Below are 19,067 nucleotides of genomic sequence, written 5' to 3'. Positions count from 1 at the left end.
ATATGCGCACCTGACAAGTGAAGCCCTAGCTCTATCTTGACATCATCGATATCTATACACGCCTTCACTTACAAGGGATCTTGTGAGTATAAATTTGTTCACATGGAGCGTTAGTCGTTTGGAACCTGCTACACCATAGTGCGTTTTTTTCATTATCCACAGGTTTGCACACTAATGTTGGATTGTGAGGTGGCTTGTGATTCTACTAGTTGAAGATTTAAAAGTGAACTTTATACACAGAGAAGATTTTCCTCTTGCAGTGCAGTCTTTTTCCGTATATTTTCGTCAAGTAACAGACTTTTCCCACATTGTCTTCAGACTTGCAGCGCTCGAGGATATTGGTGTATTTAACAGAGACTCTATCTTTTTATTGCTTGAAATGTTGATAAGTGCGTCTATAACTGTCTCTGATGCAATTTGCCGCAATGTCTTTCTTGTCTGTTAGCTGAGCTCCTTGAGGTTAATAGATGTCTGTTATAGAGAGCAGGTAGCAGTGCTGGAGCCCACTTTGAATGCGATACAATAGCAACAACAACAACGGCAGATCATAAGACAGTATGGTTAGGTGCCAGGCGTGATTCAGGGTCTCTAACCCCTCTACTCAGTAGCACAGATAAATGTAAAAGTGAAGGGTTTTCAATCTGAATCCATTTAAATACAAGGTGGGACCCAGCAAAGATCAGTATTGGATCATTACAGCCTGCACTGGATTCACTCTTCACAGATCAACCATACATAGAAAACACAAAGTATGTAATCTCCACGGAACTGTATGGGCTTCAACTTCACGTTATACATCCACTACCAAGGTAATATTACACATCACACAAATATTTCATAAGACCTCCACACTAATTCTTATTTGTTTTCCACAACTAGTCAGATTCAAATCCAACACCCCATTTATACAAAGCAAACTTGCTAACCACTGGGCCAACATGCTGTCCAACCACAATGGGTCAGTGTGCTACCCATTAGTGTGGTCTGGCTTCAATAGACATTCAAGAGAAGAAAGCAATGGTTTCTGAATAAGGCACCAACAGTACATGGGGGCAAATGACACACTCTAATGCTAACTTAATCGCTAATAAATGATTTACACCAACAACATAGTGGAGGAAATGGCCGCTGAGCTTTTTTAAGGGTCACTTAAAATATTTTACAACCATAAATTAAATAAATAAATTCATTTTAAAATACCATCATAACCGATACCAAAAGACCAATAATAAATTAACCATATAAAGACCAAGATCCACTCAGCATGAGCTGAGCGACACTACCCCTCTAATAAAGCCCAGCGACAGATGACACAGTGCGAAAATAAGGGAAGGGTGGGTGGGACGCTGGTCAGTTCTTCAGGCATATCTGAGCCAGCTCCGCCGAACCTGTAAATATAAAGGGGAACAGATTCCCACCATTAAACAAACAACAAATCAGAGGGCTGGAAATCTCCCCCAGCAACAGGCAGCAACCAATCAGCTGCGCTCTTCACTTGTATAAGCTGGAATCTTCTAGACCGCAGGTAAGACGCTTTCTGAGGTAAATTCACCTGTAATAGAAAAAGGGCGGGAAAAGACAAACAGGGGAAAGAAACATGGATCCTAAACAACCCCTAATTTTATACTACCTATGGTGTCATTGCCCCCATGCTTCCCCCCAAGCTAAACGCTCTGGTGGGGTTAATTCAATATAGAATACTATAAGATAAGTGGAAATGCTGAACAAACCCCTTAAGCAAGATAATATCACTGACTAACTACTAGTCGTAATAGTAGTGGTGACCATAAATGCTGAAATACATATTGTAATTCGTTATAATTTTTTTAAGTTTTGAATTTGTGATATACATGTATCTTGTCTCTTCTCCAACCACAGCCGTCCCTTCAACAAGCACAGAATCTACCACGGACCTTGTCTCTTCTCCAACCACAGAATTCCCTACCACGAGCACAGAACCTGGAAATTCTACAGACTATTTGTCTACTATAACCACAGAATCTCCTGCCACAAGCACAGAACCTGAAACTTCTGCAGACATTGACACTTCGCCAACCACAGAACTCCCTACCAGAAGCACTGAACCTGGAACTTCCACAAACCTTGTGTCTTCTCCAACAACAGAACTCCCTAACACAAGCAATGAACCTGGAATTTCCACAGACCTTGTGTCTTCTCCAACCACAGAACTACTTACCACAAGCATTGAACCTGGAACTTCCACAGACCTTGTGTCTTCTCCATCTACAGAACTCCCTACCACAAGCACTGAAACCGGAACTTCCACAGATCTTGTGTCTTCCCCAACCACAGAACTCCCTACCACAAGCATTGAACCTGGAACTTCCACAGACCTTGTGTCTTCTCCAACCACAGAACTCCCTACCACAAGCACTGAACCTGTAACTTCCACAGACCTTGTGTCTTCAACCACAGTACTCCCTACCACAAGTACTGAACCTGGATCTTCCACAGACCTTGACTCTTCTCCAACCACAGAATTCCTTGCCTCCAGTACTGAACCTGGAACTTCCACAGACCTTGTGTCTTCACCAACAACAGAATTAGCTACCACAAGCACTGAACCTGGAACTTCCACAGATCTTGTGTCTTCTCCAACAACAGAACTCCCTACCACAAGCACTGAAGGTGGAACCTCCACAGAGCTTGTGTCTTCTCCAACCACAGAACTACCTACGACAATCACTGAACCTGGAGCTTCCACAGACTTTGCGTCTTCTCCAACCACAGAACTCCCTACCACAATCACTGATCCTGGAACTTCCACAGACCTTGTGTCTTCTCCAACAACAGAACTCCCTACCACAAGCACTGAACCTGGAACTTCAACAGACCTTGTGTCTTCTCTAACCACAGAACTCCCTACCACAAGCTCTGAACCTGGAACTTCCACAGAACTTGTGTCTTCTCCAATTACAGAATCCCCTACCACAAGCACTGAACCTGGAACTTCCACAGACCTTGTGTCTTCTCCAAACACAGAATCTCCTACCACAAGCACTGAACCTGGAATTTCCACAGACCTTGTGTCTTCTCCAACCACAGAATTCCCTACCACAAGCATTGAACCTGGAACTTCCACAGACCTTGTGTCTTCTCCAACCACAGAACTCCCTACCACGAGCAGTGAACCAGGAACTTCCACAGACCTTGTGTCTTCTCCAACCACAGAATCCCCTACCACAAGCACTGAACCTGGAATTTCCACAGACTTTGTGTCTTCTTCAACCACAGATCTCCCTACCACAAGCACTGAACCTGGAACTTCCACAGACCTTATGTCTTCTCCAACCACAGAACTCCCTACCACAAGCACTGAACCTGGAACTTCCACAGACCTTGCGTCTTCTCCAACCACAGAAATCCCTACAACAATCAATGACCCTGCAACTTCCACAGACTTTGCGTCTTCTCCAACCACAGAACTCCCTACCACAAGCACTGAACCTGGAACTTCCACAGACCTTGTGTCTTCTCCAACCACAGAAATCCCTACCACAAGCACTGAACCTGGAACTTCCACAGACCTTGTGTCTTCTCCAACCACAGAATCCCCTACCACAAGCACTGAACCTGGAATTTCCACAGACTTTGTGTCTTCTTCAACCACAGATCTCTCTACCACAAGCACTGAACCTGGAACTTCCACAGACCTTATGTCTTCTCCAACCACAGAACTCCCTACCACAAGCACTGAACCTGGAACTTCCACAGACCTTGCGTCTTCTCCAACCACAGAAATCCCTACAACAATCAATGACCCTGGAACTTCCACAGACTTTGTGTCTTCTCCAACCACAGAAATCCCTACCACAAGCACTGAACCTGGAACTTCCACAGACCTTGTGTCTTCTCCAACCACAGAAATCCCTACCACAAGCACTGAACCTGGAACTTCCACAGACCTTGTGTCTTCTCCAACCACAGAATCCCCTACCAGAAGCACTGAACCTGGAATTTCCACAGACCTTGTGTCTTCTCCAAGCACAGAAATCCCTACCACAAGCATTGAACCTGGAACTTCCACAGACCTTGTGTCTTCTCCAAGCACAGAAATCCCTACCACAAGCATTGAACCTGGAACTTCCACAGACCTTGTGTCTTCTCCAAGCACAGAACCGCCTACCACAAGCATTGAACCTGGAACTTCCACAGACCTTGTGTCTTCAACAACCACAGAACTCCCTACCACAAGCACTGAACCTGGAACTTCCACAGACCTTGTGTCTTCTCCAACCACAGAATCCCCTACCAGAAGCACTGAACCTGAAACTTCCACAGACCTTGTGTCTTCTCCAACCACAGAATCCCCTACCAGAAGCACTGAACCTGAAACTTCCACAGACCTTGTGTCTTCTCAAAGCACAGAAATCCCTACCACAAGCATTGAACCTGGAATTTCCACAGACCTTGTGTCTTCTCCAAGCACAGAACCGCCTACCACAAGCATGGAACCTGGAACTTCCACAGACCTTGTGTCTTCTCCAACTACAGAATCCCCTACCACAAGCATTGAACCTGGAACTTCCACAGACCTTGTGTCTTCTCCAAACACAGAACTCTCTACCACAAGCACTGAACCTGGAACTTCCACAGACCTTGCGTCTTCTCCATCCACAGAACTCCCTACCACAATCACTGAAACTGGAACTTCCACAGACTTTGTGTCTTTTCCAACCACAGAACTCCCTACCACAAGCACTGAACCTGGAACTTCCACAGACTTTGTGTCTTCTCCAACCACAGAACTCCCTACCACAAGCACTGAACCTGGAACTTCCACAGACCTTGCATCTTCTCCAACCACAGAAATCCCTACCACAAGCACTGAACCTGGAACTTTCACAGACCTTGTATCTTCTCCAACCACAGAATCTCCTACCACAAGCACTGAACCTGGAATTTCAACGGACCTTGTGTCTTCTCCAACCACAGAAATCTCTACCACAAGCATTGAACCTGGAACTTCCACAGACCTTGTGTCTTCTCCAACCACAGAACTCCCTACCACAAGCACTGAACCAGGAACTTCCACAGACCTTGCGTCTTCTCCAACCACAGATCTCCCTACCACAAGCACTGAACCTGGAACTTCCACAGACCTTATGTCTTCTCCAACCACAGAACTCCCTACCACAAGCACTGAACCTGGAAGTTCCACAGACCTTGTGTCTTCTCCAACCACAAAAATCCCTACGACAATCAATGACCCTGGAACATCCACAGACTTTGCGTCTTCTCCAACCACAGAAATCCCTACCACAAACACTGAACCTGGAACTTCCACAGACCTTGTGTCTTCTCTAACCACCGAAATCCCTACCACAAGCACTGAACCTGGATCTTCCACAGACCTTGTGTCTTCTCCAACCACAGAATCCCCTACCAGAAGCACTGAACCTGAAACTTCCACAGACCTTGTGTCTTCTCCAAGCACAGAATTCCCTACCACAAGCATTGAACCTGGAATTTCCACAGACCTTGTGTCTTCTCCAAGCACAGAACCGCCTACCACAAGCATTGAACCTGGAACTTCCACAGACCTTATGTCTTCACCAACCACAGAACTCCCTACCACAAGCACTGAACCTGGAACTTCCACAGACCTTGTGTCTTCTCCAACCACAGAACTCCCTACCACAAGCATGGAACCTGGAACTTCCACAGAACTTGTGTCTTCTCCAACCACAGAATCCCCTACCACAAGCAATGAACCTGGAACTTCCACAGACCTTGTGTCTTCTCCAACCACAGAATCCCCTACCATGAGCATTGAACCTGGAACTTCCACAGACCTTGTGTCTTCTCCAAACACAGAACTCTCTACCACAAGCACTGAACCTGGAACTTCCACAGACCTTGCATCTTCTCCAACCACAGAACTCCCTACCTCAAGCACTGAACCTGGAACTTCCACAGACCTTGTTTCTTCTCCAAGCACAGAATTCCCTACCTCAAGCACTGAACCTGGAACTTCCACAGACATTGCGTCTTCTCCAACCACAGAAATCCCTACCACAAGCACTGAACCTGGAACTTCCACAGACCTTGTGTCTTCTCCAACCACAGAATCCCCAACCGCAAGCACTGAACCTGGAACTTCCACAGACCTTGTGTCTTCTCCAACAACAGAACTCCCTACCACAAGCACTGAACCTGGAACTTCAACAGACCTTGTGTCTTCTCCAACCACAGAACTCCCTACCACAAGCATGGAACCTGGAACTTCCACAGACCTTGTGTCTTCACCAACCACAGAACTCCCTACCACAAGCACTGAACCTGGAACTTCCACAGACCTTGTGTCTTCTCCAACCACAGAACTCCCTACCACAAGCATGGAACCTGGAACTTCCACAGACCTTGTGTCTTCTCCAAACACAGAACTCTCTACCACAAGCACTGAACCTGGAACTTCCACAGACCTTGCGTCTTCTCCAACCACAGAACTCCCTACCACAAGCACTGAACCTGGAACTTCCACAGACCTTGTGTCTTCTCCAACCACAGAACTCCCTACCACGAGTAGTGAACCTGGAACTTCCACAGACCTTGTGTCTTCTCCAAACACAGAACTCTCTACCACAAGCACTGAACCTGAAACTTCCACAGACCTTGCGTCTTCTCCAAGCACAGAATTCCCTACGACAATCACTGAACCTGGAACTTCCACAGACCTTGTGTCTTCTCCAAGCACAGAAATCCCTACCACAAGCATTGAGCCTGGAATTTCCACAGACCTTGTGTCTTCTCCAAGCACAGAACCGCCTACCACAAGCATTGAACCTGGAACTTCCACAGAACTTGTGTCTTCACCAACCACAGAACTCCCTACCACAAGCACTGAAACTGGAACTTCCACAGACCTTGTGTCTTCTCCAACCACAGAACTCCCTACCACAAGCATGGAACCTGGAACTTCCACAGACCTTGCGTCTTCTCCAACCACAGAATCCCCTACCACAAGCAATGAACCTGGAACTACCACAGACCTTGTGTCTTCTCCAACCACAGAATCCCCTACCACGAGCATTGAACCTGGAACTTCCACAGACCTTGCGTCTTCTCCAACCACAGAACTCCCTACCACAATCACTGAAACTGGAATTTCCACAGACTTTGTGTCTTCTCCAACCACAGAACTCCCTACCACAAGCACTGAACCTGGAACTTCCACAGACCTTGGGTCTTCTCCAACCACAGAATTCCCTACGACAATCACTGAACCTGGAACTTCCACAGACTTTGCGTCTTCTCCAACCACAGAACCCCCTACCACAATCACTGAACCTGGAACTTCCACAGACCTTGTGTCTTCGCCAACCACAGAACTCCCTACCACAAGTAGTGAACCTGGAACTTCCACAGACCTTGTGTCTTCTCCAACCACAGAACTCCCTACCACAAGCACTGAACCTGGAACTTCCACAGACCTTGTGTCTTCTCCAACCACAGAACTCCCTACCACAAGCACTGAACCTGGAACTTCCACAGACCTTGGGTCTTCTTCAACCACAGAATTCCCTACGACAATCACTGAACCTGGAACTTCCACCGACTTTGCGTCTTCTCCAACCACAGAACCCCCTACCACAATCACTGAACCTGGAACTTCCACAGACCTTGTGTCTTCGCCAACCACAGAATTCCCTACCACAAGTAGTGAACCTGGAACTTCCACAGACCTTGTGTCTTCTCCAATCACAGAACTCCCTACCACAAGCATTGAACCTGGAATTTCCACAGACCTTGTGTCTTCTCCAAGCACAGAACCACCTACCACAAGCATTGAACCTGGAACTTCCACAGACCTTGTGTCTTCACCAACCACAGAACTCCCTACCACAAGCATGGAACCTGGAACTTCCACAGACCTTGCGTCTTCTCCAACCACAGAATCCCCTACCACAAGCAATGAACCTGGAACTTCCACAGACCTTGTGTCTTCTCCAACCACAGAATCTCCTACCACAAGCATTGAACCTGGAACTTCCACAGACCTTGTGTCTTCTCCAAACACAGAACTCTCTACCACAAGCACTGAACCTGGAACTTCCACAGACCTTGCGTCTTCTCCAACCACAGAACTCCCTACCACAATCACTGAAACTGGAACTTCCACAGACTTTGTGTCTTCTCCAACCACAGAACTCCCTACCACAAGCACTGAACCTGGAACTTCCACAGACCTTGGGTCTTCTCCAACCACAGAATTACCTACGACAATCACTGAACCTGGAACTTCCACAGACTTTGCGTCTTCTCCAACCACAGAACCCCCTACCACAATCACTGAAACTGGAATTTCCACAGACTTTGTGTCTTCTCCAACCACAGAACTCCCTACCACAAGCACTGAACCTGGAACTTCCACAGACCTTGGGTCTTCTCCAACCACAGAATTCCCTACGACAATCACTGAACCTGGAACTTCCACAGACTTTGCGTCTTCTCCAACCACAGAACCCCCTACCACAATCACTGAACCTGGAACTTCCACAGACCTTGTGTCTTCGCCAACCACAGAACTCCCTACCACAAGTAGTGAACCTGGAACTTCCACAGACCTTGTGTCTTCTCCAACCACAGAACTCCCTACCACAAGCACTGAACCTGGAACTTCCACAGACCTTGTGTCTTCTCCAACCACAGAACTCCCTACCACAAGCACTGAACCTGGAACTTCCACAGACCTTGGGTCTTCTTCAACCACAGAATTCCCTACGACAATCACTGAACCTGGAACTTCCACAGACTTTGCGTCTTCTCCAACCACAGAACCCCCTACCACAATCACTGAACCTGGAACTTCCACAGACCTTGTGTCTTCGCCAACCACAGAACTCCCTACCACAAGTAGTAAACCTGGAACTTCCACAGACCTTGTGTCTTCTCCAATCACAGAACTCCCTACCACAAGCATTGAACCTGGAATTTCCACAGACCTTGTGTCTTCTCCAAGCACAGAACCGCCTACCACAAGCATTGAACCTGGAACTTCCACAGACCTTGTGTCTTCACCAACCACAGAACTCCCTACCACAAGCATGGAACCTGGAACTTCCACAGACCTTGCGTCTTCTCCAACCACAGAATCCCCTACCACAAGCAATGAACCTGGAACTTCCACAGACCTTGTGTCTTCTCCAACCACAGAATCCCCTACCACAAGCATTGAACCTGGAACTTCCACAGACCTTGTGTCTTCTCCAAACACAGAACTCTCTACCACGAGCACTGAACCTGGAACTTCCACAGACCTTGCGTCTTCTCCAACCACAGAACTCCCTACCACAATCACTGAAACTGGAACTTCCACAGACTTTGTGTCTTCTCCAACCACAGAACTCCCTACCACAAGCACTGAACCTGGAACTTCCACAGACCTTGGGTCTTCTCCAACCACAGAATTACCTACGACAATCACTGAACCTGGAACTTCCACAGACTTTGCGTCTTCTCCAACCACAGAACCCCCTACCACAATCACTGAACCTGGAACTTCCACAGACCTTGTGTCTTCGCCAACCACAGAACTCCCTACCACAAGTAGTGAACCTGGAACTTCCACAGACCTTGTGTCTTCTCCAACCACAGAACTCCCTACCACAAGCACTGAATCTGGAACTTCCACAGACCTTGTGTCTTCTCCAACAACAGAACTCTTTACCACAAGCACTGAATCTGGAACTTCCACAGACCTTGTGTCTTCTTCAACCCCAGAACTCCCTACCACAAGCACTGAACCTGGAACTTCCACAGATTTTGTGTCTTCTCCAACCACGGAACTCCCTACCACAAGCATGGAACCTGGAACTTCCACAGACCTTGAGTCTTCTCCAACCACAGAATCCCCTACCACAAGCAATGAACCTGGAACTTCCACAGACCTTGTGTCTTCTCCAACCACAGAATCCCCTACCACGAGCATTGAACCTGGAACTTCCACAGACTTTGTGTCTTCTCCAACCACAGAACTCCCTACCACAAGCACTGAACCTGGAACTTCCACAGACCTTGGGTCTTCTCCAACCACAGAATTCCCTACGACATTCACTGAACCTGGAACTTCCACAGACCTTGTGTCTTCGCCAACCACAGAACTCCCTACCACAAGTAGTGAACCTGGAACTTCCACAGACCTTATGTCTTCTCCAACAACAGAACTCCCTACCACAAGCACTGAACCTGGAACTTCCACAGACCGTGTGTCTTATCCAACCACAGAACTCCCTACCACAAGCACTGAACCTGGAACTTCCACAGACCTTGTGTCTTCTCCAACAACAGAACTCCCTACCACAAGCACTGAACCTGTAACTTCCACAGACCATGTGTCTTCTCCAAGCACAGAACTCTTTACCACAAGCACTGAATCTGGAACTTCCACAGACCTTGTGTCTTCTTCAACCCCAGAACTCCCTACCACAAGCACTGAACCTGGAACTTCCACAGATTTTGTGTCTTCTCCAACCACAGAACTCCCTACCACAAGCACTGAACCTGGAACTTCCACAGATCTTGTGTCTTCTCCAACCACAGAAATCCCTACCACAAGCACTGAACCTGGAACTTCCACGGACCTTGTGTCTTCTCCAAGCACAGAACCGCCTACCACAAGCATTGAACCTAGAACTTCCACAGACCTTGTGTCTTCCCCAACCACAGAACTCCCTACCACAAGCATGGAACCTGGAACTTCCACAGACATTGTGTCTTCTCCAACTACAGAATCCCCTACCACAAGCAATGAACCTGGAACTTCCACAGACCTTGTGTCTTTTCCAACCACAGAATCCCCTACCACAAGCTCTGAACCTGGAACTTCCACAGACCTTGTGTCTTCTCCAACCACAGAACTCTCTACCACAAGCACTGAACCTGGAACTTCCACAGACCTTGTGTCTTCTCCAACCACAGAACTCCCTACCACAATCACTGATCCTGGAACTTCCACAGACCTTGCGTCTTCTCCAACCACAGAATTCCCTACGACAATCACTGAACCTGGAACTTCCACAGACTTTGCTTCTTCTCTAACCACAGAACTCCCTACCACAATCACTGAACCTGGAACTTCCATAGACCTTGTGTCTTCGCCAACCACAGAACTCCCTACCACAATTACTGAACCTGGAACTTCCACAGACCTTGTGTCTTCTCCAATCACAGAACTCCCTACCACAAGCACTGAACCTGGTACCTCCCCAGACCTTGTGTCTTCTCCAACCACAGAAATCCCTACGAAAATCACTGACCCTGGAACTTCCACAGACTTTGCGTCTTCTCCAATCACAGAACTCCCTACCACAATCACTGAACCTGGAACTTCCACAGACCTTGTGTCTTCTTCAACCATAGAACTCCCTACCACAAGCACTGAACCTGGAACTTCCACAGACCTTGTCTCTTCTCCAACAACAGAACTCCCTACCACAAGCACTGAACCTGCAACTTCCACAGACCTTGTGTCTTCTCCAACTGCAGAACTTTTTACCACAAGCACTGAATCTGGAACTTCCACAGACCTTGGGTCTTCTTCAACCCCACAACTCCTTACCACAAGCACTGAATCTGGAACTTCCACAGACCTTGTGTCTTCTCCAACCACGGAACTCCCTACCACAATCACTAAACCTGGAACTTCCACAGACTTTGTGTCTTCTCCAATCACAGAAGTCCCTACCACAAGCACTGAACCTGGAACTTCCACAGACCTTGTGTCTTCTCCAACCACAGAACTCCCTACCATAAGTACTGAACCTGGGACTTCCACAGACCTTGTGTCTTCTCCAACCACAGAACTTTTTACCACAAGCACTGAACCTGGAACTTCCACAGACCTTGTGTCTTCTTCAACCCCAGAACTCCCTACCACAAGCACTGAGCCTGGAACTTCCACAGACTTTGTGTCTTCTCCAATCACAGAACTCCCTACCTCAAGCACTGAACCTGGAACTTCCACAGACCTTGTGTCTTCTCCAACCACAGAACTCTTTACCACAAGCAATGAACCTGGAACTTCCACAGACTTTGCGTCTTCTTCAACAACAGAACTCCCTACCACAAGCACTGAACCAGGAACTTCCACAGACCTTGTGTCTTCTCCAACCACAGAACTCCCTACCACAAGCACTGAACCTGGAACTTCCACAGACCTTATATCTTCTCCAACCACAGAACTCCCTACCACAAGCACTAAACCTTCCACTGACCATGTGTCTTTTTCAACCCCAGAACTCCCTACCACAAGCACTGAACCTGGAACTTCCACAGACCTTGTGTCTTCTTTAACCACAGGACTTCTTACCACAAGCACTGAACCTGGAACTTCCTTAGGCCTTATGTCTACTTCAACCACTGAACTCTCTACCACAAGCACTGAACCTGGAACTTCCACAGACCTTATGTCCTCTCCAACCACTGAACTCCCTACCACAATTAATGAATCTGGAACTTCCACAGACCTTGTTTCTTCTTTAATCACAGAACTTCCTACCAAAAGCACTGAACCTGGAACTTCCACAGACCTTGTGTCTTCTCCAACCACCGAACTCCCTACCACAAGCACTGATCCTGGAACTTCCACAGACCTTGTGTCTTCTCTAACCACTCCAACCACAGAACTCCCTACCACAAGCACTGGTCCTGGAACTTCCACAGACCGTGTGTCTTCTCCAACCACAGAACTCCCTACCACAAGCACTGAACCTGGAACTTCCACAGACCTTGTGTCCTCTCCAACCACTGATCTCCCTACCACAAGCAATAAATCTGGAACTTCCACAGACCTTGTTTCTTCTTCAACCACAGTACTCCCTACCTCAAGCACTGAACCTGGAACTCCCACAGACCTTTTGTCTTCTCCAACCACAGAACTCCCTTCCACAAGCAATGAACCTGGAACTTTCACAGACCTTGTGTCTTCTCCAACCACAGAACTCCCTACCACAAGCACTGAACCTGGAACTTCCACAGACCTTGACTCTTCTCCAACTACTGAACTCCTTACCACAAGCACTGAACATGGAACTTCCACAGACCTTGTGTCTTCTCCAACCACAGAATTTCTTGCCACAAGCACTGGATCTGAAACTTCTCCAGGCCTTGTGTCTTCTCAAACCACAGAATCTCTTAGTATGAGTACTGGACATGGTACTTCTAAAGACATAATGTCTTTTCCAACCACAGAATCTCCTGCCACAAGCGCTGTAACTGGATCTTCTGCAGACCTTGTGTCTTCTACAACCACACAATCCCCTGCCACAAGCTCTGGACCTGGAACCTCTGTAGACCATTTCTTTTCTCCAACAACAGAATCTTCTTTCTTGAGTACTGGACCTGGAACTTCTGCAGAACGTGCATCTTCTGCAACCACAGAATCCTTTGCCACAAGCACTGGACCTGGAACTTCTGCAAACCTTAGCTCTTCTCAAACCACAGAATCATTTGTCACTAGCAGTAGACCTGGAACTTCTGCAGACCTTGCATCCTCTCAGACAACAGAATCTCCTGCCACAAGCAGTAGACCTGGAACTTCTGCAGATCTTGTCTCTTCTCCAAACACAGAATCCCCTGCCATGAGCTCTGGGCCTGGTACTTCTGCAAACCTTATCTCTTCTCCAACCATAGAATCTTTTATCACGAGCAGTAGACCTGGAACTTCTTCAAATTTTGTCTCTTCTCCAACCACAGAATCTCTTGCCACAAGCTCTGGACCTGAAACTTCTGCAGGCCTTGTGTCTTCTCAAACCACAGAATCTCTTGCTACAAGCACTAGACCTGGAACTTCTAAAGACCTAGTGTCTTTTCCAACCACAGAATCTCCTGCCACAAGTGCTGGAACTGGATCCTCTGCAGACCTTGTGTCTTCTCTAACCACAGAATCCACTGCCACAAGCACGAGACCTGGAACTTCTGCAGGCTTTATCTCTTCTCCAACCACACAATCCTCTGCCACAAGCTTTGGACCTGGCACTTCTCCAGACCATTTCTCTTCTCCAACAACAGAATCTCCTGCCCCGATCACTGGAACTGGCACTTCTGCAGAGCTTGCATCTTCTGCAACCACAGAATCACCTGCCACAAGCAGTAGGCCTGGAACTTCTGCAGATCTTGCCTCCTCTCCAACCACAGAATTCCCTGCTACAAGCTCTGGACCTGGAACTTCTAAAGACCTTATCTCTTCTTCAACCACAGAATCTCCTGCCACAAGTACTGGACCCGGAACTTCTGCAAACCTTATCTCTTCTCCAACCACAGAATCCTTTGTCACGAGCAGTAGACCTGGAACTTCTGCAGGACTTGTGTCTTCTCAAACCACAGAATCTCTTGCTACAAGCACTGGACCTGGAACTTCTAAAGACCTAGTGTCTTCTCCAACCACAGAATCTCCTGCCACAAGTGCTGGAACTGGATCCTCTGCAGACCTTGTGTCTTCTCTAACCACAGAATCCACTGCCACAAGCACGAGACCTGGAACTTCTGCAGGCTTTATCTCTTCTCCAACCACACAATCCTCTGCCACAAGCTTTGGACCTGGAACTTCTCCAGACCATTTCTCTTCTCCAACAACAGAATCTCCTGCCACGATCACTGGAACTGGCACTTCTGCAGAGCTTGCATCTTCTGCAACCACAGAATCTCCTGCCACAAGCAGTAGGCCTGGAACTTCTGCAGATCTTGTCTCCTCTCCAACCACAGAATTCTCTGCTACAAGCTCTGGACCTGGAACTTCTAAAGACCTTATCTCTTCTTCAACCACAGAATCTCCTGCCACAAGTACTGGACCCGAAACTTCTGCAAACCTTATCTCTTCTCCAACCACAGAATCCTTTGTCACGAGCAGTAGACCTGGAACTTCTGCAGGACTTGTCTCTTCTCCAACCACAGAATCTCCTGGCACAAGCACTGGACCTGGAATGTCTGCAGACCTTATGTCTTCTCAAACCACAAAATCCACTGCTACAAGCACAGGACCTGCAACTTCTGCACAGTTAGTCTCTTCTACCACAGAATCTCAAGCCACGAGCTCTGGACCTGGAAATTCCACAGATATTTTATCTACGCCATCCACAAAATCTTTTGTCACAAGCAATGAGCCTGCTACAACAAAAAAATCAACTACAACCGCAACAGCCTCAACAGCATCAACAACAACAACCACAACAACATCGTCAACAGCAACTACAACAACAGCATCATCATCTACAGCAGGAAACTGTGGTGAGCCAATAAAACTGTTTTGACCAATGTCCCAGTTATAATTCAGGTATAAATTCTAAATGTATATGGGATCATTTATTAAGACCAGCATTTTAGACGTGGGACCTAATAACCCTACGCTGGCGCCAGCCTCTACATAACTTAGAAGCATCCACTGCCGGCCTAAATCCACGCCAGTTCCCTTGCTGGTCTAGGTTTAGATCATTTTCTACGCCTAAAACGGGTATATAAAATGATAAATTAAATGGGCCTGTCTGCCAGCCCGCTCCCCTTCCCTGCCCACACCACACTCTCTTTTTAGACCTGGGGTGAGTGGTTAAAAGTCACAGATTTGGCCCCAAATCCCCTTTGCAACTGAATTTGCGTATATTGGCGTATATCTTATAATAAATGACCTCCATGGTCTACCTGCAAGGGGAGTGGTAGAAGCTTTGACAAGGTACACCAAAAATGTGCTAACATTTTGCTGTAATTTCTGGTTGTATAAACTTAGACTAGACAGTATAAAAGTGCATCAGATTTATAATCCAGCAATAGCAACCTTTTATACATCTGGTGTATCTTTAGATTGTCTTGTCTAAGTTTACACTGTCTAAAAATTAGGATTAGCAAATCTAGCCCGTCATGTTTTTTGGTGGTTCGTTCTTAATTGCATATTAGATCTTTATATTGATCGGAGCTTAGTTTTCCTGATACTGGGTCCTGAATTCCCTTTAGCTGCCAGCAGTCACCACTAGAGGGATCTTACTGCATGCTGTGTTAATATTGAGTTCCATGTGTAAACAGCATGCAGCAAGCACTCTAGCTCCCCCCAGAGGTGGCTGCAGGCAGATAGAATTTGATCATTTAACTACTGTATATGGCTATGTGGGGGATTAGTATCAAAGAATCTGAGTTCTGACCACTATAAAGGTAAATAATGTAATTAATTAGAACAGGATTTTTGACTTATTTAGACTAAAAGAAGCATAATGTTGCTCATTGGTGGACATTCACGTAATATCCATGTTGTGGACTAACGGCTTCATTTCTTGTTGCAGCTCTTGCCTCTGTTTCTGTAGAACTACTCAGTGTCACCAGTGATTCGATTGCCTTCAAGCTTATTAAACAAGGAGCTCCAACCAATGCCGTCTACAGAGTGACAATCTCCAGAGGCAGCGCAGTCGTAAACCAGACTGATACGTCCAGCGAACCAGTGAGCTTCACCAATCTCTTGCCTTCAGTTCAGTATCAAATATCTGTGCAGCAAACATTTTGCCCACAAAATAAAAATTATACTTTGGCAGTCTGGACAAGTAAGTAGCAAGATTTCATAAACTTATAAAATTATCATATTTTATTAGATTTTTTTTTATGCATGTAGGGGTGGGGGATATTTTATTAATTGATTAATAAATAATTGTATTTGTAAATTAATTTTTCAGTGGTTTCCAAAGTTCATATAGACACATATCTGTATAGCAATAGTGCCTCTGTTTTTTCTGTCACACAGCTCAAAACGCAGCGCGTAGGAATGGGGTTCAATGAAAAAAATTCTGACTACCTGCAGCTACCGCCAGAGGGAGCTGAGGAGCTTACTGAATACAGTTTACACACTGAACTCTATTATAAAACAGTATTCAGTAAGATCTCGAACTACCCCTAGTGGTGGCTGCAGGAAAATATAATTTTATCATTTACCTGTATGCAGGTGAATAGTACACCTAAGCAAAATAAATCTATAAGCATTGCCAAGACCCCTTTTATTGTAGAAATCAATGGTGGACCAATATGGCATGTGATTATATATAATACAGCCAGTCACTGCCCTCTGCGGTATATGGAATGAGACCTCTGAGGCCAGTGATTGAAAAAGAGTGGATTTGGGATGGTGAGTAGTTAGTTATTATTTTCACTGCACCCCAGCCATTTTTTTTTTTTATATCTTGCATAACCCCTTTAAGCTGCAATACCCCAAACCACCTGTAGACAGGTGTTGTGCTGTTTTTGATCCTGTACAAACCTCTTAAGTTTCCAAACGTTGCTCGAGGAGTTACCTGATACTAAACGATTTTTCTTATAGTCCATCCGTGACGTATTTACCTTGTCGCTAATCCCCATCAGTGAGGGGGGGATATGTTCTTGCATTGTTTAGTAACCGCTTACGTAGACATCATTGGTCAACACAGGGAGCTTACACTGCAGGATATTGATAAGTTGTTTCCTGAAGTCTTGTGGACACAGTGAGACGTTAGCAGAGAAGACGCAGAAGAATGCAATGTTCCCGTATCTCTGAATCACCGCTTTCTGTGTCAATGCCGCTGTTTATACACAAAAGCACAAAATGCTACATTAACCAAACATATGAAGCAACTATACAATGTATCACAGGGTGGAGGTGATCGGGGAACATAGCGTCCAGAAAGCTCAATCACACGAGGGGGAAGCTGAATGATGAGAATCGCTCATTTTCCCTGCCCCCTCCACACACAGACACACCTGCTTGTTTGTATTTCCCACTACCATATGTGACCGATGTCAACTGTACCTGTCAAATGATTTATTCTTAGAAGGTTCAGCTGGGTTTGATATATGGAGGGTCAAAAAATTCCATCTCCCTCAATATTTCAACTAAGTAAGGCTAAGTAAGGCTAAGTAAGGCTACTTTCACACTCGCGTTTTGGGCAGATCCGTCATGGACCTGCAAAAACGGATCCGTTACAATAATACAACCGCATGCATCCGTCATGAACGGATCCGTTTGTACTATCTGTAACATAGCGAAGACGGATCCGTCATGAACTCCATTGAAAGTCAATGGGAGACGGATCCGTTTTCTATTGTGCCAGATTGTGTCAGAGAAAACGGATTCGTCCCCATTGACTTACATTGTGTGCCAGGACGGATCCGTTTGGCTCTGCATCGACAGGCAGACACTAAAACGCTGCAAGCAGCCTCCAGAGCGGAATGGAGACTGAACGGAGGCAAACTGATGCATTCTGAGCGGATCCTTCTCCATTCAGAATGCATTGGGGCAAAATGGATCCGTTGTGGACCGCTTGTGGGAGCCCTGAACGGATCTAAAAAACGGAAAGCCAAAACACCAGTGTGAAAGTAGACTAATGCGTGCTTAAACCTAATGTCTAATTTATCATGTCTATTGTCTCATCAGCTGCAAGAATATTTACTGCACAAATCAGAGTGCAAAAAGAAGAATACAAGGACGCCTACAGCAACAAAGCCAGCGAAGCGTTCAAGAGCTTTATGGCAAACTTTATTGCTGAGGTGAGAAAAAGGAGGTTAATAATTTATCTGCGATAGATAGATAGATATGAGATAGATAGATATAGATAGATATGAGATAGATAGATAGATAGATATGAGATAGATAGATAGATATGAGATAGATAGATAGATAGATAGATAGATAGGAGATAGATAGATAATAGATAGATAGATAGATAGATAGATAGATATGAGATAGATAGATATGAGATAGATAGATAGATAGGAGATAGATAGATAGATAGATAGATAGATATGAGATAGATAGATATGAGATAGATAGATATGAGATAGATAGATAGATAGATAGATAGATAGATAGATAGATATGAGATAGATAGATATGAGATAGATAGATAGATAGGAGATAGATAGATAGATAGATAGATATGAGATAGATAGATATTAGATAGATAGATATGAGATAGATAGATAGATAGATAGATAGATAGATAGGAGATAGATAGATATGAGATAGATAGATAGATAGATAGATGTGAAATAGATAAATGATAGATAAATATAGGATAGATAGATCATAGATAGATATAAGATGG

The 19,067-nt window shown here is 45.9% G+C and overlaps 1 protein-coding gene across 1 annotated transcript in view; it reads left to right on the top strand.

The window, feature by feature from the left end:
- The first annotated feature begins 1,850 nt into the window (after positions 1-1,850).
- Positions 1,851-19,067, top strand: part of LOC122931679 (mucin-17-like) — a 32,118-nt gene continuing 14,901 nt past the window's right edge. Inside the window, 3 exon segments of the mRNA XM_044285747.1 lie at positions 1,851-15,246; positions 16,287-16,541; positions 18,398-18,510. Coding sequence (XP_044141682.1) covers positions 1,851-15,246; positions 16,287-16,541; positions 18,398-18,510 — 13,764 coding nt within the window.

The sequence above is a fragment of the Bufo gargarizans genome, chromosome 3 (assembly GCF_014858855.1).
Source record: "Bufo gargarizans isolate SCDJY-AF-19 chromosome 3, ASM1485885v1, whole genome shotgun sequence".
In the NCBI taxonomy this organism is placed as follows: domain Eukaryota; kingdom Metazoa; phylum Chordata; class Amphibia; order Anura; family Bufonidae; genus Bufo; species Bufo gargarizans.
Note: the sequence above shows the minus strand (reverse complement) of the source record. Positions and strands in the feature narration are given on the sequence as shown.